We start from the raw sequence: 26,980 nt of genomic DNA, 5'->3' as shown, positions 1-26,980 counted from the left end.
ACAGTCTTGGGCTAGCCTGCATAGCAGCTATAGCAGCTGTCGTGCGTATTATCTTGCATTCTATATGCTAAGCCTAGAATTAAGGCTAGAGAAAAAACAAGACGAACTGTTGAGCTTTTTCCTGAAGTCAGTATTTAAATATTCTCTGCAATTCAACTGCAAACTTAGTATTATGGTGTAGTAGCACAAAGTAAGCTTTTCTCTGTTTTGTTACTTAAGGTTGACTTAATTTTACTTTGTTGCAAAACTTTTGTATCTGATTAAGAGTCGTAGCACTAAATACAAATGACTAGAGGAAGTACTTACCTGTTTAATTAGCTGTGATTAGAGACACAGTATGTACAAACTACCCAGGCTGTTTTCTTTCATGAACACAAATATCAACATAAACATATCAAAAGCATGAAAGTATCAACAGCTTATATGAATGATGTTCCTAAACACATTTAAAACCAACTTGAAAGAACTACTCCCATCCTCTGGGAAAATGCAGGCTGTCCAAGCTACAGAAACCTGCTAACACAGATCCCTGCTCAGTTCCAAGAAGCATTACATAAAGGAGGAAACAGCTACAAATTGTCCTTCCAATTTCAGAACCCATAGTTTTCCACCTGTCCTTCAGATGATCTGTATCACATCAGCCAACACGTACCACAAAATAAAATGCTGTTTCCACTTACAGCTTTGTATAGACAAACAGATTCGTTAGGTTAAGTCTAACTGTTGGAAAAAGCCATCTTCAAACTTAAGTTTTCAGATGCTCCTGTATCTGGCTTGAGCTTCCAGCCAGCAGAACTGACGGACTGCTGCCCAGCTAGTTGAACATCTCAACCCTTTGGTCAGAGACCAGAAACACTGTAACCTGGCACGCTGCAGCCAGCTCTGTCTCTCCATCCCCCAATTATCACAAAAACCCTGAGCTTGAACGTGCCTCCCCCAACCAGCCCTGCGGCCATCTCCCTGTGCATTTGCTTCATGTTGCCTCACTATTTCTGCACAGTACTCCCTGTCTCCCTGTTATTTTGAAATTAAAGAAATACATTTTCTCTTTGGCAATTTGGTTTACTGAGGACGATTTTCTTAGCTTTTATGAAACTACCTGGTTCATCAATAAATACCTGTAAACCAGAGCCCATGGGTTATTTGTTGAACCTCAGTGTTTCAGATTGTTTTCATTTTACTACGAGCATTCAATCACAAATAATGGATAAAATGTAGACGAGTAATATGAGCAAGAATCAGTAAGACAGAACTTGTTTTGTCACCAGTTTCTCCTGGCATGTTGTATCAAACCTTTAGAAGAGTTGGGTACGTGTTTGTTTCTTGTAATTACTTCTGAATAGTTCCCAGCATTGGCATTCAGAAATAGTTAACAAAATTGTTTCATATGCTTACTCTGTTAAAATTATGACGAACACTTTTGGTGGCATTCCTTGACAGTCAGGATGAAATTATTTTTGCTGTGAGAGCTTGGTAGTCTTATTCCTTTTGCTGTGCCAACATCAACATTCAACCAGCCACATGGTGAGTTATTTCTGAGGGCAAATCTTGCCAGAAATCTAAACAAAGTCAACAGTGTTTCTTCTCCTTAAACCATCTCACCATGACTCCAGCAAGTGCCAAAGATAGTCCAAGAAAAATCTGGACTACCCACTCTGCTTAGCCATCTCATATAACTGCATGCCAATTCCCAGGGAAGACAAAGCTCCTAAGGAAACAGATAAATGCTGACTTTATTACTCATACAGCAATATCATGTCCTGCTTAACCTGTATTCCAAGGTGACATGAGATGTAGGACAGAAAACAAGAAGACGCATTTCAGTGGAATTAACTTTTATTGAGGGGGGAAAAAAAAAGGTTTACATGTAGTCACAGGTCTTTCCATCCATACTTTCGAACTCCAAAAAGGACTGGAAACAAAACTTGCTTAAATCATTATTGCAATACCAAAAAGTTTTTGTTGTTGTTGTTTAAATGAACAGCAAATTATATAACTAATTGCTATGTTCAATAAATATTTTTCTCCTGCACTGACTGGGGGGAAATATTCAACCAAGTACAATAAAAAAAAAATATGTTTTTTACTGTAGATGTTATCCACTGTGTAGCAATCCAAAAACTTATTTATAAAATACAGTCTTAATTTTCAGTGTACAAGGATCTATTTTCCTGGTCAGCCAAATACCAAATTTTGCTCTAGCTCAAATATTCTACACTCAAAGCAACTACCTGACAAAAAAGAAATCCTCTGGTTCATGACTATCTAAATAAATTTGTCATTACAGGAAAGGCTCAAAGTCGTTATTTGTTTATCAAAGTAATAGGTAAACATTTTAACAGAAAGATTAACGAGTTACTTGGAAATGCAGGTTTATGTTAAAGTATCTGAGTGTATTACATATGACATGCAAGCTTTAAAAATATCATTGCTGTCTTGTAATTAGCTAGGAGTCCAATTGGTTTAAAAACAAAATAGGAATGACTTCCAAAATGTATCAACACTTTGGGTTTTCTATTTCATTTTGCTCAAGATGTTTTACTACACAAAAACTACAACAATTACAATATTTAAGAGTATTACAATAAGAAGGGATGGAAAACAGGAATACTTCAACTGAAGATATGTATACTCTAAATGAACCAAAGTTTTGTAAAATAGCTGGATGGAGAACAAGGGAGGGAGGGAAGCAGTAGGGAAGCTAAGATCTGAACCTTGTATTTAAAAATCATGTCCTCAACTGTAACTCCTCTCATCTTCAATAGCGCCCTGGAAAAAAAAAAAACAGACATCATTACTGTGAACAAACAGTACACATGAACACAAACACTGGAAGTGCCCAGGTTTTTTGTTTTCAGAACTCCCACTGATCGATTATTAGACTAGTAACAAGCCTTATGCTGGCCTGATTCTATTTTTTCCTGTGTATTTACTTACTTGGACTATAGGAACGGGATCTTGATCGTGATCGGTACCGGCTATAGTAAGGCGATGGTGATCGTCTCCTTTAAGGAAAATTAAAAAAGAAAACAAACATCATCATAATGAAAGAAGCCTCATTCACATTTCTTCTACAGAACAAAACCATTTCCTTAGCACTGACAGATTTGGCCAGCATGAAAGAGTTCAGCTTTATTTGGCTGTGGCTTATAGCTGTTTAACAAATGCTTTCACATTTCTCTATCTGATGGGTTTAAAACTATGTGGGTATTTCTACAGAACATTTAATAAACTCTCACTAGCCCTGCAAACACCTAAGTGCTTTTACAGATGCCTACAATTCTTGTTGTACAACATTCTCTGAAACTAGATAACTTTCAAAACAGTCAGATAGCTATGAAATGTCAAGCATTAAAAACCCCCATCTACAAATAACCTCTTCTTTAACAGCACTGTTTGTCAGCTGTTCCTGATTCTATATCCAGTATGGAAAAAGTCCTCTTCCTGTCTGTCCACTACGTTTGCAGAATATATGCTCTACCTTCTCCAGGTAGCAAAATTAACCTCTCACTTAATTATTTAGTATGTAGCTGAATTACCGAGGCACTGAAGATGACAACTAATCTTACCCAAACTATCGTAACAAGACTCTCGAACAAAGCAAGCACATATATCGAATCTTGGTACAAAGAGTCACTTTTTTTTTTGCCACTTAACTTCTCAATTTCCCCCCAAACCCACTTTTCCTACAGAGATAAAATTAAAGTTATGCACCTGTATCTGTAGTCATATTCTTCGTATCTGTCATAACCTCTGTCATACCCTCTATCATAGTAAGAGTCACGGCGACGACCTGCTCCGCCACCACCACCTCCTCCACTGCTATTAGGGAAAAAAAGAGCAGGAAGTACTTCAGATTCTACTCTTCATCAAATTAAATAATTCAGAAACTTTTTCCAGTGTTCTTGTAAATGAGACACTTAAGATGAAGCAATTAATCTAATGATTAAACGTTCAAAGAAAAACATTTAAAATAACACAACAAAACAGATAAAATCAACATCAAGGTTTTCAGGCTAATTCACATCAAAATCAAAGGCAAATGGACAGCCTAATATTTAAGTAAGCTAAAGGTGCCTTAACTGGTTGTGCTGGATGTTTTTTTTTTTAATAACATATTCAATCTTTTAAATAAATAAAAATACAGGAAACTACAGTAGGACTTAATAGTATATTAAGCATATACTGAATCACAGTAACACAATTATATTAATACCTTTGTGAGAAGATACAATTGGCGTAACTCTAAAATTAAAAAAAGAAGTCTGCAGTTCAGTTTTTCAACCAGACTTCAATCGTTCAGTTGAAATTAATTTAATCCCACTGAAGGAAATGAGCAAACTCCTTACTGTGTTGGCCTGCCCATGTAGATGCCTGGAGTGGGTGTATGTGCTCTCTTGGTGATTGAGTAATCCACCCGAATCCTCCTGCCATCCAGCTCCATACCGTTTGCATGCTCCATTGCCTGCAGGAAAGAGAAGGGACGGTGGACGTGAAACCTACAACCCACTAAGGAAAACTGTGTGCAAAACACACTATTTTCTGTTAGAGAAACAAGCCCCGACCTTGTTTTATTTAGCCTGGTTACTAGTGCCCCACTGTGGCGAATGGCTGGTCTCTGTCCCCCGGCCCGTCCGCCAGCAGTGCTACAGGGCTGCACTGGGGCGCGGGAGCAGCGTGCCACGCAATCCCTTTCTAAGAAAGCACAGGGCTACCCACTAACACAGTCAATTTCTTTGTAGGGGACTTCGCCTACCAGCCCATCAGAAAGGTAAACAAAGTCCAAGCAGCTTTTCCTGAAAACTGCATCTTTCCTAGCGCCGTCCCTGACCCAGAGGGGATGGGCGGATTCAAAAGCTGTGCAAAACAGTGGCTTCCTGTAGGGTGCATATGGCCGGATTACTGCTAGTCGGCTGCCATTTCATGCTCTCCCAGCCTCCTGCCATCTCCCTTACAAGGACCTACTCCAGCAGAGCTTAGTAAAATGGCGGGTTCAGCCTACATGGATACCTAATTACAACCTTCCTCCCCACTCACTCTCACAATAGCAGCCAGCTAAAGCGATACGCAGGAGGGTCTGCGCTTGAGAAGCCTCTGCCTTCAGACCCGCTCGCAGCTCGTGCACACGCTCGCTGGGTGTTCTAGCCCCTGCTTCTTTGCTCTTTCAATCAATACAGTGGTCTTTCTCAAACTCTTAATCAGTAAAGTAGTTTTTCAGAGGACCACAGCGTACTTTTGAGATTTACATTCAGGTGATAGCAATTAAAAAATAAAAGAATAACCACATTTTACAATTAATGCTGGACTTCATAGTTATTAAAATTTTCAAAGCCAAATTTTTTTTGATCCTTCCTCACCACTACTCTTGGATCTCCTAAATACTACTTTACAACCCAGTTCATCCAACACATGGTATTTTTTTTTTTTTGTGATAAATATACTGTTTTAATCTCAAGTTAAACAACAGCAAAAAGACAAATCTTGAGTTTAACCGTGAGGCACAATGCACAAGCCTCAAATCATGGTAGAGAAGAGCATTTTCTTTTTTTTTTTTAATTTTTAAAAATGAAATTAGCAACTGTTTAGAAATGTAACCTTTTTTTTTTTTTTGTGGTTCTATAAAAAAGATTCTACTGAATGAACACAAGCTATAGAGGAGAACACAAAAACCTGACACCCACAAGATCAAACTGTCTCCAAACTGGAAGTGACTGAGTTATCACTATCATATTTATCTGCACTTAGTTTGTGCTTTAATAATTCTGTTTATATCTATGCTATATCGCCACCTAGTGAGCTCTGCTCCCACACAGCAATCTAACAACTAGAGTTGGCTAACTGCAAGGCTGAGCCCAAGAGCATGTCAAGTTTCTCAACATATCCTGAAATATGTTTTGTGAATTAAACATGACCATTAGCTTTAGTTTCCTAGCTTTGAAATGTCTTTAAAGATCTTGCTCCACAAGGATGAAAGAACTAAAAATAAATCTGTGCATTCATGTTATGAGCGTATATGCACATATCAATAAAACTGAATGCTGCTCAAAAGCTGGCTGAAAAATCAGCATCTTGATGAAAAGCATTTTTCTGGAAAAGTGGCGACACGCAATGAGTCTTGGAAGGAAAGGAACTTTCCGCTTCATGGCACTTTTATGTCTGATCAACAACTTGCAGCCAAAAACTTAGCTGATAACCAGCCACCTGAACTCCAGAACACCTGGCACCTGTTTTGTTTAGTTAAAAGAACCAGAACCTCTTTTAAGAGGAAGGAGGAAGAGTTCTTCAGTGCAGGGAGCAGTACAGAGAAAAGCAGGATACCAGCAGGGTAGCTGATGAATTAATTGAGACTTGATAGTTTGTCTTGGAAATACCAGGAAATGCCTTGTATTTCAGCGGATAAAGTGAAAACATAAAGTAAACCACCATAAATACAGAAATAATTTTGGTGGTATCACTCACATTCAGTCCTTTGCAAATGGAAAATTCTTAACTCTTTGAAACAAAGTACTTCAGAGGACTTCATTAACTAATGATTGCTTTGGTATGAAAAAAAGTCTATTTTAAAACATACTTCAGACAAGTGATACCACAGTATTTATGTTGTACAAAGACTGTCAAAACATATTCATGACCCTACTTACTTTTAAGATTTTTCCTTCAATTAAGAACACCTTATATTCAAATTTAAGATTTTACTTTTTTTTTTTTTTTTTTTTTTTTTTTTTTAAGAGTAGCATGTTGCATTCAAAACAAATTTCAGTTTGCTTCTCCTGCTACTTTGGGCATACATGAACACTAAGAATATTCAAATTTCAAAGGTAAAAGAAGTTGCATACTTGCTTTAACAACGAAGAAAACATTTTCCAACACTATCTCAAAGATAGAAATATATTTTCCAGATCAAACAAAACACGTTTAAGGAAAAAATCAAATTACACTGGGGTTGAAAAGACAAGTAATACCTTCTTATGAGCCTTTAACTGTCAGTTTATTTTTATTTCAACCTGGATTTTCTTCCAAATATCTGAGCATTCTCAAAAGACTGGCACGGCTTTTGCAAGATGACAGTAAGCAAGCAAGCAACCAGGATTCCCATAAACGTACACTATTAGTTTGGGTTGCAAACTCTGAAGAAAAACTGACTTTGTAGGCCAGCATATACATCTCTATGTTGGCAGTCAGAAGACACAGAATAAGACTTGTGTACAAAACGTATAATAATCTTAGATTACAGTTCTACACCTAGAATAGTCATTGCATATATGATATTCTAAAGGTATTAGAATTTAGGTATAGTAGATTGATTATACTTAAAGAGTCAAACAAGCAATTTATGGTGGGACTCATTTTTAAAAATATTTTCAGGGTAAGAGACTTTTTTCTTCCCCCTTTTTTTTTCCCAGCCTGTGTCTTTCCCTAGTTATAATTAAGGCCACCAATAAAAAGATCATTTCCCTTGTGGACACAACATGGGATGAACAGACAATCGATTAATTTCCCACCCCCCCCCAGTACACTGGTATCAGTAGTTTAGCCCTGAATTTTATGAGGATGTCTGAAAGGATGTTCTGGGGAAAAAAAGAAAAAAAAAAAGTGATGGGAAGAAGAAACAAATGAGGAAACCCAGCTTTCTATACTTACTGCAGCATGCCGAGTTGAATTCAAGTGTCTATTTCACCTCTGAGCAAGAGTTGTTTACATTCTCTGCTTTGAGGTTGCTTTTTATTTAAATATAATAATAGCAAATATTTTTTTTTTCTTTCTGGGCTCAAACATCTATTGATTATTTAGATTCTTTTTAAAGCATACCTTGAAGAGTTGTATATAGTCAAGAAATACAGGATTTTAGAGAACCAGAATGAGTAACTGGGTATGTTTCTGTACGAGCAATTTCATGGTATTTCATGGTCTCCAGAAATCTGAAACTTGTAATTCAAAATATCTAAAACCTTCTCATGTTCTTTTCTGGTACATCAAGGGTTCTTTTGATACTACAAACACCACTTAAACATTTCTTCAATAAGCTTTAGGAGAAGCTTTAGTCAGTAACAGTGCTTCTAAAACTGGTCTGCTTGCACCACAGATTAAATGTCTTGCAAATTAAAATGAAAAACAAGACCAAAGCACCTGTAATCATTCTAGTCTTTGGCAACTGAGTTAACAGCTCAGTCTGTCTGCATAAAGTTTGCCTTGATTGCTAAAAAAACTACTTCAGAAAATTGTTCCGAAAGATGGTCAAAACTGTAAATAGCATGTAAGTCGCATTAGGAACTAAGAATTCCCTACTGCCAACAGCTGTTGTAGTTAATGCTTCTCAGATGAGTTCTCGCTACAGACACACAATACTTTCACAGTAGCCTCAGCTTTAACAGCTAAGGGTTGATAGTATGAATTACTGAGAAGTTGGATAGTTGCATATGAAATCCCTGCCTGCCACACTAAGAATCACCTCCCTAGAACACCCAATGCTTTTTACTCACGATTCTCTTACTGCTAACCCTGAGATAATCATTCTGCCTCCCAACTTTTTTTTTTTTTTTAATCCTGCTACATGGGTCTGTATTTTTTCTGTAAACCCTGGAAGAAATGCTAATAATAATGTAATGAGCAGGTGAACATCCTTTAATACTTAGCTAAACTATTTCAAAATGGACACCTCAGTGCCAGTGTTGCAAATGCTGAGAACTATAAAAGAAAATATCTTCAGAAACAGGTCTGCAACAGAAATGTATGGATCTCGTTCTCCACATAAGGGTACTGTGCTCCTCACACGGAGTTCTGAAGACTTAGAGTAGCAATACAATGTAAGACAAGCCATTGCAACAGACAAGGCCAAAAAGGAGTACCAAATACTAATCTTCTAACTTTATGTAAACAAAGATGTAGCTTCATAAAAAAAATCAGAACACATATCAACCTTTTAACCAGCTCAGTAACTGACACAATTTGTAAGAATGGTTACTCATGATGACAAAGCTTCCCAACAAGATCTGCGCTGCAACACAATCCACACTGGGCTGGGACTGACCTACCTTAAACCAAGTACAAAAGCTTAAACACGCTCACAACCCACTTCGTGTCACTGAGTATCAACAGTGTTTGAGAGTGCATCAGCCAAGATGCTTCCCAGTGTACCCCTCTTGGAAGAACAACAGTAAAGATGCTTTGAAATCGTTGTTGTCCATTCCCCTGTACTCCCCAGGAACAGGGTTCTACATCTATTTAGTCCATCTATGACTGCTGAACTGAACTGCAGCCTTTTAAAGCATCTCATGTAATGAGTTTCACATTCCCATTATTCAGAGGCTTTTTTTTGTTTGTTTGTTTTTCTATTAAGACAAAATGTATTTACTTGGAACAAAAGTAGCACAAGTAACATTGCTATTACCCATACCGAACTTTTCAGATTTGATCCATCTTCCACAAGGGATTAGTTTATGTCCTTCAGTCCTCCTACAGGGCCTGCCACAGATTTTCACACCTATAGCTAGATTCTCTTTTCCTGCTTATTGCTACTTCAAATCTGTATTCAGAGCCCGTGAAATCAAGTCAAATAAAGTCTTCTTTTTCCCCCGCAATGGGCTGGTGTGGGAAGAGGGAGGAGTGTAAAACCTCTCAACACTTGGAATTTATATAACTGAAATAATTTAGCAAAGAGGACAGGAGAAAAATTTGTTTACATTCCCAATGACTTCAGTTCCCACTTACAGTGCTCATCTTTACTTCTGTATTTCTGATGCTGCATGTAATATCCTTTTTTTTTTCCCCCTTTGCATTCCAGTTTTGTAGTTTCTGCCAAAGCAGCTTCATACTAAACGAATTGCTTTATGGTATTTACACGGAACATTTTAAGAAATGCATGGTGTCATGCATGACCACTGCCAATGACAACTAGAAAAAAAGTGTACTTCTAAAGACATATAAAGTTTTAAAACAGACAAGACTAGTATATGAATGTGCCAAGATACTGTGCAGGTATTTTAGATACTAACTGTGCTACAGAATGGTCACAGTTTCAAAATCCCACCTGTGAGAGAAATCAAGTCGTGTTTTTGCAGTGGAAAATTCTACCAACCTTGTATATTCAAAAGTGATTGTGCAGGCCTACAGTGGGAAGTATGTTAAGCAGATAAGGGCAAGGTCCCACTGTCCCAAAATAAGCAGAATAGCTAAGAAAAACAAGATGAGCAGTGCGAAATCAGTAAAAACAACAACAACAAAAAAAATCACAGGCCCTCTAGTCATGAGAGAAGTAGAAAAAAAAAAGGAGAAATTAATGGTTGGTCAAATAAAATTGTATATACCTGGTATAGCAATAAGTGTTGAGTAGTTTGTGGACCTGTAGTACTCAACCAATGAGGAAACGGAAGGAATTAAGCATTGGGTAATAGGGAATAAAAGGTTATGATATGCTTTTGCTGGATGCTCCTGCTTGCAGGATGCTCTCCGTTGCAAAATAAAAATAGTACTTCACTGAGATCCTCATGTGAGCCCGTGTTATTGGCTGCAGGCTGTTTCTCACACACCCCAGTGCAAAGAAATACTAGGCTAAAAGGTCAGAACCAGAAAGGCCAGGAAATGTGAACCCTACCCATCCTAACTCCTCTCTCAACCCATCAAAGCAACAGTGGGAAAATTAAGTGAAGCTGAAGGAAGTTTCCTGTTCTTAACTCCTCTTCTAGCCTGCAACAACCACACACATGCAACTTCCATTCTCATTATAAACCAGTTCTCTGTACAACACTTCACCATCTTTTACAGCTGCTTGCCATATCACAATTGCTTGTAGAATCGTACCAGAAATCAGTCAAAGCTCAAAACTGAGTCTAGTTCAACCAAGCCATCCATGAAACATTTTGTATTAAATTATCATCACCTAGCATCAGCAATTTTCATTTTTAAGTTACTGATACTAGGCCCACAGCTGTCACCCTCCCTTCCTGCAGTGCTAGGTGAGAAGAGTCAGACCCAACCGTTATGAATATACTTATCTAACGTAAACAGAATCAAACGGCAAATCTGAAACATCTGCCCATGACTACTCATCCATAAACATGATGCTTGAAGTCTGTAACTCATTTTGCAAATAAGGAAGAAGGAGAATTCACAATGAAAGCTTACATGCTAAGTTAGTATTTGTACTTTACTTGTCTTAAAGAATGTCTGACTCAAATAGTTCTTTAAAGAACGGATACATCTACAACAACTTTTAACAACAATTTTGCATCTACAAATTTTATCAGATTTAGTAAAGCTCACAGTATCCATATGCAGGTTAAAATATTTATTACTGCAGTGAATCTTAATACTGTTCAGATCTTAATACTGTTCAGATTCTTTGATTCTTTCCTTACACATCAGTCACACTACTGACCACTTAGTCCAGCTGCTAACAGCTATTTGTGTAACTAGCCAAGTCACTAACTGAGGCTTAATTGAGGACAGAACACATACTCCCTCAAATGCATGGTGACATACTTTAAAAGAAAACAGTAAAGAGAACCTTCAGAATTCTGATAGAGAGAATTAGTTTGAAGAGTTAACTTTGAAAAATTTGGAAAAATCCTAGATGTCTATGTCTGCCTGAAGATTTATTTTCATTTTGGAGTAACAGATTAACAAATCAAAGTACTATGTTCCTTAGTAATTCAATACAGACAGCCCAGGCTCAAAATTTGCCCAAACATCCGAACATTGAACTAATGTGTTTGATCTGTCTAAAAGTGCCACATGATTTGAACAAGTATTTTAAATGAATCTCACTCAGAACTTTCTAGCGAATATGCACACAAAAATGTTTTTTTTTTTTTTTTTTTTTTTACAAAGATATTTGTAAAGACAACACACAAAGAGCACACCTGTTTAAAGTAGTAAAGCATGAATTTACCTCTTTAGAATCATCAATCCTCTCAAAATAAACAAAAGCAAATCCTCTTGATCGTCCAGTCCGCTGATCATAAACCACATTGACACCAGTCAAAGGTCCGTAACGGGAGAAGACTTCACGCAAATCTCTCTCAGTGGTATACAAACTGAGACCAAACACTCCGAGACATGTATTAGGATCTGGATTGGCCTGGTAAGACAAGCATTCAACTCCAATTAAGTTAATAAAATACAAGTTATACATTCTTACATTGAAATTTCTCAATTATTTTTAAATTAAAAAAAAAAATAAGCATAGTTTATTACAAATCTTAATATTTCAAGCATTAACATTTCAATCTTAAAGTATAGCTCATTTTCTGGTTTTTATTTTATATATTAAAAAAAAGTAAACTTCCATGTTGGTGAAAAATTCCGACTGTACACTTGAGAGAAATGAAGCACTATGGTTACAGAAGAGATACAGGTAACGAGAACCTGTTTTATTAGTATTTCTCACTCAAATCATCAACAAGCTGAAGGCAGGATGTCCAAGTGTGTGCTGAAAACTGGTCAGCCAGCCTCAACTCCTATCCTCAGCCATTCCGCAAGGTCACCACCAACGGTTCTGAATACTGCAGGCTGCCTTCAGTTTCATACACTAAAAGCATCTGAGATCCTAAGCATGGACAGCTGAACTTGCCTTCTACCAAAGGTGTGTTCTTCCCAACCCCTCCTCCCTCCAACATTTCCTATTCAACAATAATGAAAGTTAATATTTAAATTTGAAAGTTTCTTTCTGTTCAATAAGCTGGATCAAAACCAGCAGCTTCTCTCAACTACATACTGAAGGCTGGTTCCATGAAACTGTAACCCAAACGTGCGCTCACTTTTCTAGAGCAAGACTCTCAATTCTTTAAAGTAACGTGGAAAATGGAAATACTCATACACTTTACTTCAACTAAAGGAAGTCAAATAAGAAATCATACAATTGTTCAAGATACTGCAATTCATTTTCCTATCAGGCTCAAAATTTCTCTATATGCCCCAGAATTCATACAATGCCAATTTCATTTTAAGAATTACCTTGATCAAAGTAAGTTGTTGTTGTTTTAGTTTTGTTGTGATTTTTTTTTCCTAGCTAAGTTCCTGGCACCTGTTATACTAGACTCAGGAATTTAAAATTGGAGCAACAGGCATTTTTTCTGCTGAAATAGTAACTACAAGTCAACACAGATGAAATTTATATTTCAGCTTCAGGTTTTCAAAGCACAGTGCTGTACTGTACTGATGCACAGTAATTTATGTCTCAGAGCCTGCCTTTCATCCTGACTTGAAGAATGAACAAATTGAGATCTCCTGTCATGTTCTCTTATGAACCCCTCTGTAGTCCTGGATACCAAGGTGACAATTTTTAGATGACAATTTAAAGTATAGTCTTGGATTTCAAAGCTTACTTCCATAAGGAAAAGGAAAATTCTACTTCCAAATACATAGTCATGAAACAAACTAAGACTAAAAGCTGAGTAAAAGTATTCCATGGTCTCTAGCTGAAACTCTACACCTTTAAACAAATTAAGTAACTACACTAAGCCAAGTAACAGGCACGGAAGATTAGAACATGCACGTTAGTTACCGGGACTTAAACTTCAACATGCAGATTTTCAGACAGAGAGCCATGAGAATCAGAATGCAAAATATAAACCAAGAAAAACATTTCTGTGTGCAGTTGGCTTAAGTTTACCCTACTGCGTTCTCCATCTGCAGAAAAATGTTTAGAACTTCAACTCTTGTTTTCTGGAGAACCATAACATTAGATAGTGACTGTGACCAAGTTAAGCACATCTTTTTTACTACACAAGAAAAAAAGTATTTGGATAGTATTTTTCCACGTAGGAAGTAGCGACTTAATAAGCACTTCTTTTCACAAGAATGTTTAAAAACATTACAGCTTTGTTTACTTGCTTCTGCCTGAGCAGGTTCAGTGAAAGCATCAGTTTCTCATCTGCAACCTACCCTAGCTCCAGTTAAAAAATTACAGCTTGCTGATACAACAAATTCCCCTATCTTCTACCAACACACGGAAGAGATGAAGTACACGATTCACCCGTGCTCTCATACTATCTTTCCTTATTTTTATAACGGTATGTTTCAAATTGTGTTGTTCTTTTTTTTTTCCTCATAACTTTTTTTCAGGAGTTTTCATTGTGAAAATATGATGCCCAAAAATACCTGTGTATTTGTTTCTCTGCATTTGCCAAATTTCAAACATCAGTTTTAAGTAATGAACCCTATTATCTATGCTAAGGCAAGCTAAGTACAGAGAACCACTCTGTGCGCTCTAAGCAACAAGTGACCACTGGAAAGATTGTTCAGTGTCAGCCATCACCACTGGAAAGATTTTGACTGTGCAGAATTAAAAGACAGCTTTAATACTAAATTTTTTTTTGTACTGCCTCCCATTGGCACAGTATGCCAAGGTCAGCAGAAGTGGCAAAACTGCTACCAATTTTCCTAGTGTCCTTAGACCTTGCAGCTTAGAGAATTCTAATCTGGTTTATTTTTGTTTTGACACTATTAGAACTACTCCTTAGAATGAACATGGAATTCACTCTGTGAAGGACTTTCTCATGTTTCACAGAGTCATTTCCAAGGCAAAAAAGACTTCACAGCAAAATATTCTAATACTTCCTAAAGTAGTAAAGTGGATTCATTTGTCTTTCACCAGGAAATCTGCTAAGCCTTTTGAAGTTGTTATTCCTGCCAACTTTTTAAGACATTAGATTCGTATTTACAACAGTATGACTACACACTGGCAACAATCCACAAATAGCTTAAGTACAAATGTTGCTTCACAACAGCTTAAGCTGCTGTACATTAGCACTGCTGTAGTCTTGCCTTCTTCCACATAATCATCTTCTCTCTCACATTAGTATTAATTGGTTGTGGTAAGCTGCTTCACTAAGGTAAGCATGTAAAAAAAACTATATTCTTTTTGACAGGATTAATAATAAATAAAGAAAAACTAAAAAAGATGAATACTAAAAAGATCATTCATGGTCCTCACCAAGGAAGAGGCAGGCCCGTGTGTAGCAGATTCACTTAGATCAGCATCAAGTGATGCAAAACCAGAATCTAAGACACTGAACCAGGAAGGACACGACACTGGGGGAAATTTCTCTGAATGACACAGAAGTAGTATCTTATGTCTTTGTTGGTTTACCTACACTTTCTATCCCTGTCTGTACAGAAACTAAGTTATTTCATTTGAATTCTGAGAAGACTATCGATCCTTTTCATAGCTCTCTGTTTTTCTAGTTTAAGATTTGCAAATGAGTTCATTTCTTCAAGTTAAACCAAAATCATTACTTGGAAATAAAAAAATCACAAGCAATCTTCAACATAACACACTATATGTTATAAAGAGCCTTTTTTTTTCCCCTTACTCCTATAGTTGTCTTGGAATTATTTTCACTTTTTTTTTTTGTTTAAAGGCATGCACAGTTGCCTTTTTTTGTGAAGTGTACGTATGCTTGGAACAGAATAAAAATAGAAAAAGTCTAACTTCTAGAGCAGAGGGAAACAGATGCAACCTATCTACCCATACTCACCTGGGACAGTACGACTTACGGTAAAATTCTACGACTACTCTGCCAATGGCTGGCACAAGACATTAGCGCCTAGTTGTTAAGGAAAGACTTTGTCCCCCCAACCCAAAAACAATTCCTGTACAATTCCCAATAACAAGACAGCAAGTCAAATTCAGCCTGCAGTTATCTTAGACTACACTGATGTAAGCAGGGACTGTTCTGTTGATACTCAGCCTTGGGGAACATGACATACTCTGCTGCCTGTGTGCCTTCTCCTGTTGGACATTGGAGAGTGACTACGGCTCCTTCGACGGCGGTATTCTGGCGTGTACGATCTGCTTCGAGAACGTCTCCTATGGGAATGAGAATGGGAATGGGATCTGGAGCGAGTGTAACGTCTGTGCGAATGTCTTCTGGACCTGGATCTTCAACAAAGAGAAAGCTTTTAGTTAGGTCATATGCACCCAATGTGAAATGTAATGAAATGAAATGTAAGCCTTACATTTCCCAGAGAAAAATTTTAAATTCATTTTTCAGAGGCTCACTACAATAAAAACAGTTAAGTTTCTTCTACTTTGTGCATCTTAAGATTGCAGATCTTAAATAACTTGCTCAGTAGCACAAGTTTCAATGTGGTCAGAGTGCTTCTGGCATCAAACACAGGTTATATTCACAACAGTCTTCAGACAGTTCAGAGCTTAGACTTTTATTAGCTTGGCTCCACATGTAACACTTGTATATTGATACAGACACCAAGTATACCACACTGTAAAATACTGTCTTAGCTGATAAACTGAAAGATCTAGCAGTACAACAGTGCTAGGGCATCTACAGATGAAGTTTGAAAAATCAGTTGAGACCAAAAAAGCTGTTTGACTCCTCAAGCATTTCTCTGCAGATATCCAGTCAATGATGAACACAGTTTTGAACTTGCATAATTCTATCAAAGCTGCATGATTTCATACAGTTGTTGTATCCTAATAACAGGCAGATATCTGGCTACACACTGCAAGAGAAGAAGCAGTAACATCGGGCTGAACTTTGCAATTTCAGAGCACAGTAACTCTTCTAGACTTCCCTGGTAAAGTAAACAGATAGAGAAGACACTGATCTCTCCCAGGAACTGGTAAAGAAGAAAAATGTAGTGCTGTGCGAATCCCCCTCCCTCTCCAGGGGCACAAATGTTTTGTTTTCTGGTTTTTTGCTCCACCGATAAAAGGATTCAGTAGCTCTACCAGTTTCAACAGTATGAAGGTGCACAGCAAGATAGAAGAAGAGAAGTGGCATGAGCTGGGTATTTTATGACATACTTAGAGGAAAAAAAGGTAGACATTCCTCCTGTACACCAAGTTCTCTCAGAACTGAGAACTGTAAAACTTTGCCTGTGCAGACACAAGCAGGGAGAGAAAGGCATACGCAGCTTCCAAAAACAAGCTTAAATACTAAAGCTGCCATAAATTAAGAAGCTATCCATGCCCAACTTTAATCACATTTTTTTCAGATTTTTTTTTTTAAAGAAAAAAAAAAAAAGATTCTGGTGCAGGACTGTTAAGAACTGGCCCAAGTAGTGTCTTCCAACATTTCCAACAGCTATGGAGCTTACTCTTTTATCCAACCCAGACTACTTTTGCTGTAGTTCTCCCTTCAGTTTTCCTTCTTTCCTAAAGGAGGGGTCTACACAAGAAAGAGTTCCCCTGAAAAAGGTTCTGGGGGAAGGGGACATAAGCTTTTACAGAACTGAGCTGTACTCTCTTCTCTCTCTTCTGGAGTAGTTTGATCTTCTCATTTTAGTAATGATTTCTACTCCACTACTTCTATTATATTACCTCTCTATAAATCCACACACACTATTACTTACGGAATCCTCCCCCAGCTTTGTTCAACTATACGTCCACCAACACACAAATTAACAGCCTTCTTAATACATTTCCAAAAGGTTTATAATTTTTATAACAAATTAACAGCCATCTTAATACATTTCCAAAAGGTTTATAATTTTTATAAGGGGAAAAAAATCTCAGCATTGTAACAAAAGAACAGGCATAAGCACTAATAGTGAGTATCAATTCAAACTATTTCCAGACATACCTCGATTTTGATCTCGACCTAGAGTGCGATTCAGAATGTTTGGAAGCTCTCGATGGACTGCGAGATCCTGACCTGCTCTCCGATTTTACACGAGCAGGACTCCCAGCTGGAGATTTTGACTGGGAGCGAGACTCCTAACGAAAAAGATAGTATTACAAATGGTATTGGTTGTACAAATGCCTAACTCCTAACATTTAAAGTACAGTAATTCTATTATATTGATTGCTCCTGAAAAAACAAATGGTTAGGCAATACCCTCCAGAACAAATTTTCATTTTGCTAGCCCACTGTTAATATTGTATGCTTTCCTCAAATAGATCCCTGCTTGAACCAGATCACCAATTCTCTATTAACTAAGTAATCATGCAAATTCATCTACAACTTGATCATACAGACACTGGAACATAAACCATACATTTACTTAACCTAGGACCCATTCATTCTTCCAGATTCTTTTAATTCTACTTCACTCTTGCTTTCTACTTCTCTTCATTCTTCATTGAGTTTTTCATTTTTCATACTTCGTGTATTCTTCCCCAATTCAAACAATTCATTAAAGCCTTAAAAAAAACATTCAAGTGCTTCTATCTGACCAATCTTCTGTTCAATTTTTTCCCCCATTCAATTTTAATTTTCTGATCTTTAATACTTTTCATTAGCCTTCTTTTATCTTGATTTATCTTCCACATTCTTGGAAAAAACTCTTCAATTTCTTCACGAACATTAACCTTAATGGAAAAAGAACATTTAGTATATTTAAGCACGTGGGGATTATAAAACTCTGCTGGAGTTCAGATGTTATCTACCAAATTGAAAAGCCAGCAGGTAAAGTGCAAGAAACTACTTTATAAAACAACCTTTTTTAAAAAAAGCTTTAAAACTGTATAAGTGTCTACGGTCTAACAATGAGCTTACTGAGTTCTCAGTGTTTTACTGTATTTTCAAAGCTACCCTCCTCCCCTTTCAGATTTTTATTCTCTGTACGATACATAGATGAACTAAAAAGCTAATTAGCACAAATATATATTAAAAATATTGATATCGATAACTGATTTTCCCCCTAGCAACAACTATGTACTTCGCAGTATTAAATATCCCAAATTCCACTCCTACACATTATTACTAAGACACTCAGTTCAACAGCACGGCCAAAGACTTCCAGTCAAAATCTATCTATGCACATACTTACTCGCATAATACATGCACATAGATATATGCAAGACAAATTTTTCTTCCTACTTTCTCTTCCTCATTGTTATCCTGTTTTCCTTGCACACAACTTAATCCACAAAAAACAAGACGTATAATACTGCAGTTCAAAGCAATCCAATAACAGACAGGAGGTTTTTTTTTGTTTTCTTGTATGATAATGCACACAAGAGAAAAACTAGGAAAACAAGCAAACAAAGAGCAGGTTAGGATTTCCTCACATTTTAGTGTACAGCATTCCTAGGGAGCTCAGCTATATAAAAACAAAAAAAGCTGTGGAAATGTGTGCTATATACCTCTATAATGTCACAAAAAAACGTGCAAAACTTGTAATGGAAAAATCGCACAGCAAGTTCCCCTCCCACAAGCGTTACATTTCATTTTCATTTTCATCATTTATTCTCCTGCCTGTCCTTAAAATACTTTCCCCAACTTATCTATTTTTTCCATGTAAGTCCAGATTTGCATTTTCTTTTGTAGTTGAATTCTTCAGCATTCTGAAGTCCTTTCCAAAGGACTCCTTCCTCATATTCAAAGACAATAAATCGACCAAAAATGAAACATGGGAGACCCCTTATTTCTTACAGCAGTATTACAGCTATGCTGCCTTTCCCCCTTTACCTCAATGAAAAGGACACAGGATACGTGGAGGGCATCACCTTCTAATTTGACAGGCACACTAAACTGATCAATGAAGGCCAAATTCAAAGCTGGGCTGTGACGTGGACCCCAGTAGGTCTACGTTACAGGTTATCCTATTGAGCCAGCTATCTGCTGGTCTAGCTACAAGACTGTCGCAGAAAGAGAAGGAAGAACGGGCACTTAAGTAATACCAGATTTTATTCTGTGTTCTTACTGTTTTATTTGAAATTCACTGTTCATTATTTAAAAAACAAAACAAACAAAAAAAAACTTTTAGAGCCACTAACATGCTTTTTCATTACCTCTCCTCTAATTTTGTACTCTTTATTGTTTGATAGCTCTCTTTAATCCTTACATTTATACTTCATATCCTGCAATACTTCCCAGTTTCTCCTGGAGTTATTTCCACTCCCCTCCTCAGTGAAAGTGACCAATAATATAGAAAAGCACTTCATGTGACACCCTTCAGATTTAGAATAGATCCTTCAATGAAAAGACAAAGAATTCACTCTCCTCAGTCACTCTTTAATGAGGATACTGTACTGTCCATTCTCTTTTTACATTTGAGAGATCACTTCTTAAACAATAAGGTTGGAAAAAAAAAAAGAAAGAAAAAACAAGAACAAAAAAAAACAGATACCACACAATCTAGAAGTGTTGGGAGGTTCCAAAAATATTAAGAAGCCAGTTAACTCCCATACAATGACAAAATTAGCTTAGCATCCTTATCTATTCAACTGAAGCATCTTCTGATGCTGCCCCCAGTTTTCTAAGAGTATCAGTTCTGACAAGGGCTCTGTATGAAGTTGCCAAAAGCAAGCAGTGCAGCATTTCATGGAGGTGAAGTCCTTTTCCAAGCTGGTTGCTCCAGCCCTTTAAGGGCTGCACTCACAAACACATAACTTTAGAAGCAGAGGGACAGAGGTGACAGCAGGAGTTCTTACACATTTCAAACTTCCTCAAACCAAGTACCTGTAGATGTAAACTGCAGCTGAAGAGAGATTACCTGTTAGCAGTTGCATACCGTGTCTGTCACTGGCAGGCAATTACATCTCATCTTCTGATGCAACATAGATCACCTAGTTATATCTCCTACAGTGCTTCAAAAGGAGACACTAAGGGAATCGCAATAACCTGGAAGAGTTTAAGGACTTAAGGAGGACACTGGAAAAGTACCTAATAAGATTTACATCAGCAAGACTACAGGTAGGGATTAAGAGATTCAGAGCTTCAAGGTGTCACAGAGAGCAATTTTAAAGAATTTTCCTCCTCTATTTCCTGATGAGAAAATAATTAGCAAGATTTGCCTTAGTCTATGTCACAGACAGACCCCACTGTTCTTCATAACCAATTTATACATCCATTCTGCAATATCAACAAGAACATTATAGTCAACGTGTGTCATCTGTACGTCATTTTTAACAACAGCAAATAGACACCTCTATCATCCAAAGCATTCAAATCCTTAAGTCCTGTACTAGTCTTCAAGTAATTAGATACCCTGATCTTAGCTCCATGTTTACTCCAGAAATTAATTAAACTACTATTTAAGAAAGAATGAACTACAATTTCTCTCTGTATCCCCAATATTTACTTATCTTTCTGTTCTAAAGATCCTCAGTCACTTGAGGGCCACAGATCAGACTGCATTTTGTTAAAGTCAGCTCCTCACCCCACAACAGCCTCACACTTGACAGTGCACACCTTCATGTCTTCTGCTTTGTTACGCAACTCTCAAGGCACCGCTCTCACCCTTACAACCTCACAGGCAGGCAGACGCTCACTGGGACCATTTCAAACCATCTACATTTGCTCTCAGTACAGTCTGTCGTAAAGAGACAGCCAGCGAGCTACCTAATAGTCTTCAGATCAATCTTCCCATTCAAAAGACATATATTTGTCAATAACACTTTTCCCATGGTAAAAATGGAAAAAAATCTTCACTGTGCTTCCTCAGAGCAAGATACGGTGACTTCCTCAAGCACATACTGGGAAATGGGATTAACGATTCACTAGGAAGTCAAACTTGGAGGCAAACAAATTATTGTAGGTGAACACAACCTAAAGACTGCTGCTTCAGCTACTGATCCTCTGGTTAAGAACCACAGAGCTAGAAGCATTTATAGAGAGCACTGAAGAATATTTTCCATCATTCCTACCTTGTTTATTCCAGAAAGAACAACACTGAAAAAAGTAATATGGACAGGATGCCCCTTCCTACCACCACCTCATGCTCACATAGACCTAGGCACTGAATAACTGATCAACAGCTTTAGCTAAGCGAGATGTTAGTCATGTCACTGCATTTCACCCATATCGGTACAACTGTTTCAACCATAAGCGATGCAAGTTACAGCTGCCATTTATCTTCCTCATATCCTTCAAGAGAAATGCTACTTTCCAAAACAGTTACTTTAAAAAAAAAAAAATCACATTCCAAACAGTTCTATGTAGAGCAGAATTGCAAAAGTCTTTAGGAAGTATTTTTAGATTTCCACCCATCATCAGAGGGCACGATAAAGACAGCAAGAAAAGACAAAAATAGTTTTTACATGACTCTTCTGTCCTCGTTTTTGTCACGTTTTACCATGCCTCAGGCCTCACCGTTTCAGAGCATATCATAAAGGGTTTGCTACAAAGCTATCGAAATTTAAAGAGAGATTAAGTAAAAAGAGACAATTAGGCTTACACTAGGCTTCCTATAGCAAAGCATGGGAAGTGAAATGGGAAGAAAAAAAAACAACATGTAATCACCAAGAAATTTCAGTTGGCCTCCACCCTAAGACGTACCACCTGCATGGGGGGGCAGAACAGGACAGCAAGTATTAGAGCAACACCGTTAAGGTAGCAGAAGATAGCTTAAGGCTTTACAAAAATCTTGCCAAAAAAAAAATCCTGCCCTAACTCCAAAAATAAACAAAGTCCAACTTCATAAGGGAACAGAAAAGTGAAAGCAGTCAAAAAAGAAACTGAAATTTGGTAGCAGCCTACATTTGCTGGATTAAGCTGTCAATTTAGCAGCATCTCTTCCTGAGATGAGACCAGATTACTTTTTAACCACTGCTTTGACAGGAACTCACCAACTTTCCTCTGAACTCATCAGAAAAGTTACACTTTTGCTTAACACTGTGATCTGTCACTCCATACTAAAAATAATACTAATCTCTTAATTAGCTATTTTTCCATAAATAATTTAATACATATGTAAACCTACATTTCTTTTCATACAGAAACTTATATGCATATTTAACTATTTTAAAAATGCATCAGCAAGATTTATACATTGTTAAAAATGACACTGCTCCAATAAATATAAATAAATAAAAAGAAGTAGCTTCAGCAATAAACCTTTTGAGATACATAAGTTTATCTTTTCACTGAGGCTTGAATATATACACCTGTCCACGGAAGGGTGCTGTGGTCACTCTTTTGCCCAGGTAACAATCTAAAATTTATTAAGTTTATTAAACAAAACAAGCAAACAAAAAAAAAATCAACTTCTGTAAAAAGTTTCCTTTCCCATGTTTGCCATTAGAAACCACAGCACGATCACAGCCTACCCAAGCTAATGCAGAACTGCAGAGCATTAGCAGCCTGTCACGCCTGTACTTGAAGAGGTAGGAAAGCAGCGTGCCTTCCTTGCCCCTGAGCTGGCAGGTTGCTGATACAGGTGTCTGAACCAAAGAAATCATCTCAAGGTTGATCAGGTTTAGGTAGCGTTGGAACATATATAAATTTAAGTATTTTCTTCATGAAGCTTGCATGCAAAAAAAAACCACAAGACACGTTCAGAGTTTAGCTGACCCAAAAGCCACCTGCATGCACACAAACTACACATCCTTCCTTCAACAAAATGGCTCGCACATGAAATGATCTAGGGTTCAAGTGCTTTATTAGACTGAAATCACTGAGATTCTGGCGAGAGTAGGAAGAGGCCTCTCATTACAGCCACAGGAGATGATCAATCTGGAGTTCTAAGATGGAGTTCTGCCTTCACTCTGATATAAAGTTTTGTCTATTTAGACAAAGAACCCATTAATATTTGTAGACAACTAGTAAACTTTTAAGATTGCAGAAGTCAAACGCTATCAGAAGCTCAAAAAAAATTGATCAAAACTGCAAGCGGAGTTTCCGTTCGCGTCTGTTCAGACTGCAACTTTTCCATTGCTCTAGGGAAGCTTTTAATGAAGCTGCATCACAGAACGTGCACCAGATGAACAATCTGTTGTTACAAATAACTGGGCAAATATGAAAGGAACTGAGATCTAAATCCTTACAAAGCTATCATCTATCAACAATAAGAGATAAAAAGTCTCATCTGTCTAACCTGCTCAAAATGAACACTTAAAGGTGATAAAATCCTGTACCTTCTGCAAAACTCACATCATTGGACAGAAACATGACTTAAAATCTGTTTCCTTCTTCAAGTCCATAAACTTACACCTAGTACACCCATTGTATTTCTAATTATTCTGTCAATTTCTTTCCCCCAACCATACTTGGGGGCAGGATTTCTTCTCTTCCACCAGCCACATCCTTAATACAGAACTTGCTGAAGCAAAATTGATGTAAAAACAAAGCAAACGTTAATTAGTCTGAACATATCTGATTAACATTTGCTTTGGAAAAAAAATGATCAGTAAAGAAGTGAGTGAGATCGAGAATAATAGTTTAAATCCCTGCAATTTTAACCAACACTTCATAAATGCAAGTTTTCGAGTAGTACAGATTATGCAACCTCACTGCAAAGTTATTTCCAAGATTATCCTCAATTTCCTCTTCACATGAAGTGACAGCATGATTTTAAAACTGCAAATTGGAGGCAAGATGCATGGACATCTTAACACTGCTAAAACACACTTTACAGAATAATTCCTGACATCATTTATTTTTGTTAAAACTATTTTTTTTTCTTTACAAGTAAAAAGAAGAACAGGGAAAGATTTTCTAACTAATCTTCCATGTAAAGATTTATTTTTTTATAATTTTTTGGTTACTGCTGACTCAATATGCACCTTCATCCTATCAGACTTTATTGCTATTCCACTACTTTGAGGAACTTTACTGGAAGTGTTTTTGGGGATGATATGCATCTGTATGGACAGAAAGGGACTTAGACTAAACTTACCCCCCCCCCCTTTGAACATCACACTTGTTAGTAGCTAAGCCGAATGCTAAGGAAGGTGGGGAGGACTAAAAGTTAGGTACTCGGAAATCTCTTTTGTGTCAATTTGGAGGAAAGCAGGTTCTCCACCCTCTCCCTGGTCTCTTTGTGGTTCCTTCTCCCACTGAACTCTTCTGCCATACTCTCTCCATCCCATGTGCCTGCACATAACTGAGGCACTAGGACATTCAGCTTGGCACAGGTCTGTCCGTTTGGGAACAGGAGATTGAAACACTGAATACCCCCAACACTTACATGCTTATTTTATGAAATATATATATATTAGGCTGCAATATTTTATAATTTCAAATATTTCAACAGCATCATTGTCAACAAAAAGATGTATTAGTGAAAGAAAAAAAGAACCGCTTAGGAATGTTCCTAATTACAACTTTTTTGTTGTTGTTTTTAAGTGAATCCTGTTCTGTTCAGTTATGTTTAAAAAAAGAGCATTAAGCAAGAGAGTGCCACTTGCTAGACTGATTCAGAAATTCCAGTATTACGGAAAGAACACAAGTTTTCCAAGTGAAAACTCAATGGGGTCAGCAGTTCTGTCCAACAGGTAAATTTTCCACCTCAAAAAAAAAAAAAAAAAAAAGCATAAGCCAACTGAGAAGTAACAGTCAGAGAAATGGCTATGCAGGACCTCTCATACTTCAAATACTGTCAAAACATTAATTTTATTTCTACATTTGGCAGAAGAAGGTATGCAGAAATACTGAAACTAAACAGCTGTATCATTTTTTTTAACACTAACATTAGATCCATCACAGAAGCTAATATAAACATTCTCTGGAGGAATCTAATGTAAATAGTTATAAGAAAATAATAAAAAAGCATAAATTTTGCTATAAACTGGGAGGCTGAAGTAACAAATTTAAAAAAAAATGAACAACGAAGATTACTTATGCTCAACCTTCTCTGAGTTGGCTGGTTTTCCTTTCAGAGACTAGTTCATTTATCTGAAACGAGCATAGGTAGACAGCCGCCTTTGTCCAGCAACTAACACAAGAACAGATTTTGTTTACCTCACCTGAGGAACCAGCAGCAGTCACTGCGCAGCCAGGTACAACACAGTCAGCCTGGGGACTGGGTTTTTTTTTTTGGTTTTCTTTATGTTTTCTTTTTTAAAGACTAGTGTTACAAAAAGGCTACAGCATTTCTGTAAGAATTATTATTGGAATGTGACTCTGGTCCTTTAAAAATTCATTGCTCGGTTCTCCAGGCAACAACCTTATGTAACCGTATTACTGAAAAGCTGCTACCGCTGGTTCGTCAGAAAAAGTCACCAAAAGGATGCTCAGGTGTTCTTCTAAAGCAACTCTCTAGGAGAGAACATAAAAAAATATATATCTCTGAAAAATTAACAAAAAAAAAGTAAATGGTGATGGAGAGAGAACAACGCACGTTTAATTTCTGTTTCAAGCAGCTCCTAATTCCTGCCTGCCCTGCTCATCACTAGGGGAAAACACACACAAAAAAAAAAAAAAAAGAAAAAAGAAAAAACACAAAGAAAACGGAAGGGACCAGTCGGAGGCCTAGAGAAAAACCGCAGCCATGGGAGGGCAGAGAGAGAAGGAACAGGCCTGACAGGGATCCCAAACCGCAGCGGCTCCTGGAGAGAAAGTCTTCGGCTCCTGGCGCTCGCTGCGTGCCGGGGGTTTAACAGCGGGGGCTGCACCTCCCTCCCCTCCCCTCCCTGGGGCCTTGCGAGGCTCGGGGCACAGCGGGCAGCAGGAGCGCTCACAAAAGGGCCCGATCCCTCCTCGGGGAGCAGGAGCGTGAAGGGGGCCGGGGCTGGGCCCTGCTGCCGGGGGTTGGGGGGGCAGGATGGAGGCACCCCCCCCCCCCACCCCAGGAAGGGGGATGGCGGCGTGAGGGGGAAGGAAGACTGGGGGGGGGGGGGCAGCGGGCTCAGCCCCCAGCCGGGCCGGTTCCCTCGGGTCGTTAAAAGCAAATAAAATAATAATAAAAATAAATAAATAAATAAAGGGGTGTTGGGGGGGACACAGGGCGAGGAGGGGGACGTGAGCGGCTCACGGCTCGGCCAAGCCTCGGGCTCCCGGAGGAGCCATTTTAGGAGCCCCCCCCGCCCCTCATCCCCATCCCCCGTCAGGGCGCCCCCTCACAGCACGGCCCCGCCAGGGCCGGCCACTCACCCTCCCCTCGAAGTTGTTCTCCTCCACGTCGCTCATGTCGGCAGGGTCCCGGCCACGGGGTTGGGCTGGGCTGGGCGAGGTTAGGCTAGGCTGGGTTAAGGATTAAGGATTAGGGCGAACGGGGACGCTCAGTGCCGAGCAGCGACCGCAGCCGCCGCCACTGCCACCACCTCCCTCCCGCCGCGGCCGCCCCGCGCCGAGTCCCGCCGCAGCGCAAAATGGCGCCGCCGCCGCTCCGGCTGCGCCCGGCACGGCGCGGGGGG

General features: G+C 38.2%; 1 protein-coding gene across 3 annotated transcripts; it reads right to left on the bottom strand.

The window, feature by feature from the left end:
• Positions 1-1,818: 1,818 nt before the first annotated feature.
• On the bottom strand, positions 1,819-26,980 carry TRA2A (transformer 2 alpha homolog). 3 transcript variants are annotated; one of them, XM_072033546.1, is made up of 9 exons: positions 26,718-26,976; positions 17,959-18,271; positions 17,544-17,677; positions 15,709-15,880; positions 11,888-12,076; positions 4,350-4,465; positions 3,715-3,822; positions 2,938-3,005; positions 1,819-2,769 (listed from the first exon to the last, which is right to left on the bottom strand). In XM_072033546.1, the coding sequence occupies exons 4-9, from the start codon at positions 15,739-15,741 to the stop codon at positions 2,759-2,761; spliced, it is 525 nt and encodes a 174-aa protein (XP_071889647.1). In that variant the 5' UTR covers positions 15,742-15,880; positions 17,544-17,677; positions 17,959-18,271; positions 26,718-26,976; the 3' UTR covers positions 1,819-2,758. The 3 variants fall into 3 exon arrangements, with proteins under 3 accessions (XP_071889647.1, XP_038031638.1, XP_027306736.1); XM_038175710.2 differs by lacking the exon at positions 17,959-18,271 and having other exon boundaries at positions 15,709-15,808; positions 26,718-26,980; XM_027450935.3 differs by lacking the exon at positions 17,959-18,271 and having other exon boundaries at positions 26,718-26,977.

This window comes from Anas platyrhynchos, chromosome 2 (genome assembly GCF_047663525.1).
Source record: "Anas platyrhynchos isolate ZD024472 breed Pekin duck chromosome 2, IASCAAS_PekinDuck_T2T, whole genome shotgun sequence".
Lineage (NCBI taxonomy): Eukaryota > Metazoa > Chordata > Aves > Anseriformes > Anatidae > Anas > Anas platyrhynchos.
The sequence above is the reverse complement of the archived record's forward strand: the minus strand, read 5'-3'. Positions and strand labels throughout refer to the sequence as shown.

Bases quoted from the DNA above. Each gene is read 5' to 3' on its own strand.
- TRA2A (XM_027450935.3), bottom strand. From the start codon at position 26,753: ATGAGCGACGTGGAGGAGAACAACTTCGAGGGGAGG. The intron at 4,466-11,887 runs GTAAATTCATGC...TCTTTCCTGCAG, and splicing joins GGATTGATGATTCTAAAGAG to GCAATGGAGCATGCAAACGG. The intron at 3,823-4,349 runs GTAAGGAGTTTG...TTTCCCTAATAG, and splicing joins TACATGGGCAGGCCAACACA to CAGTGGAGGAGGTGGTGGTG.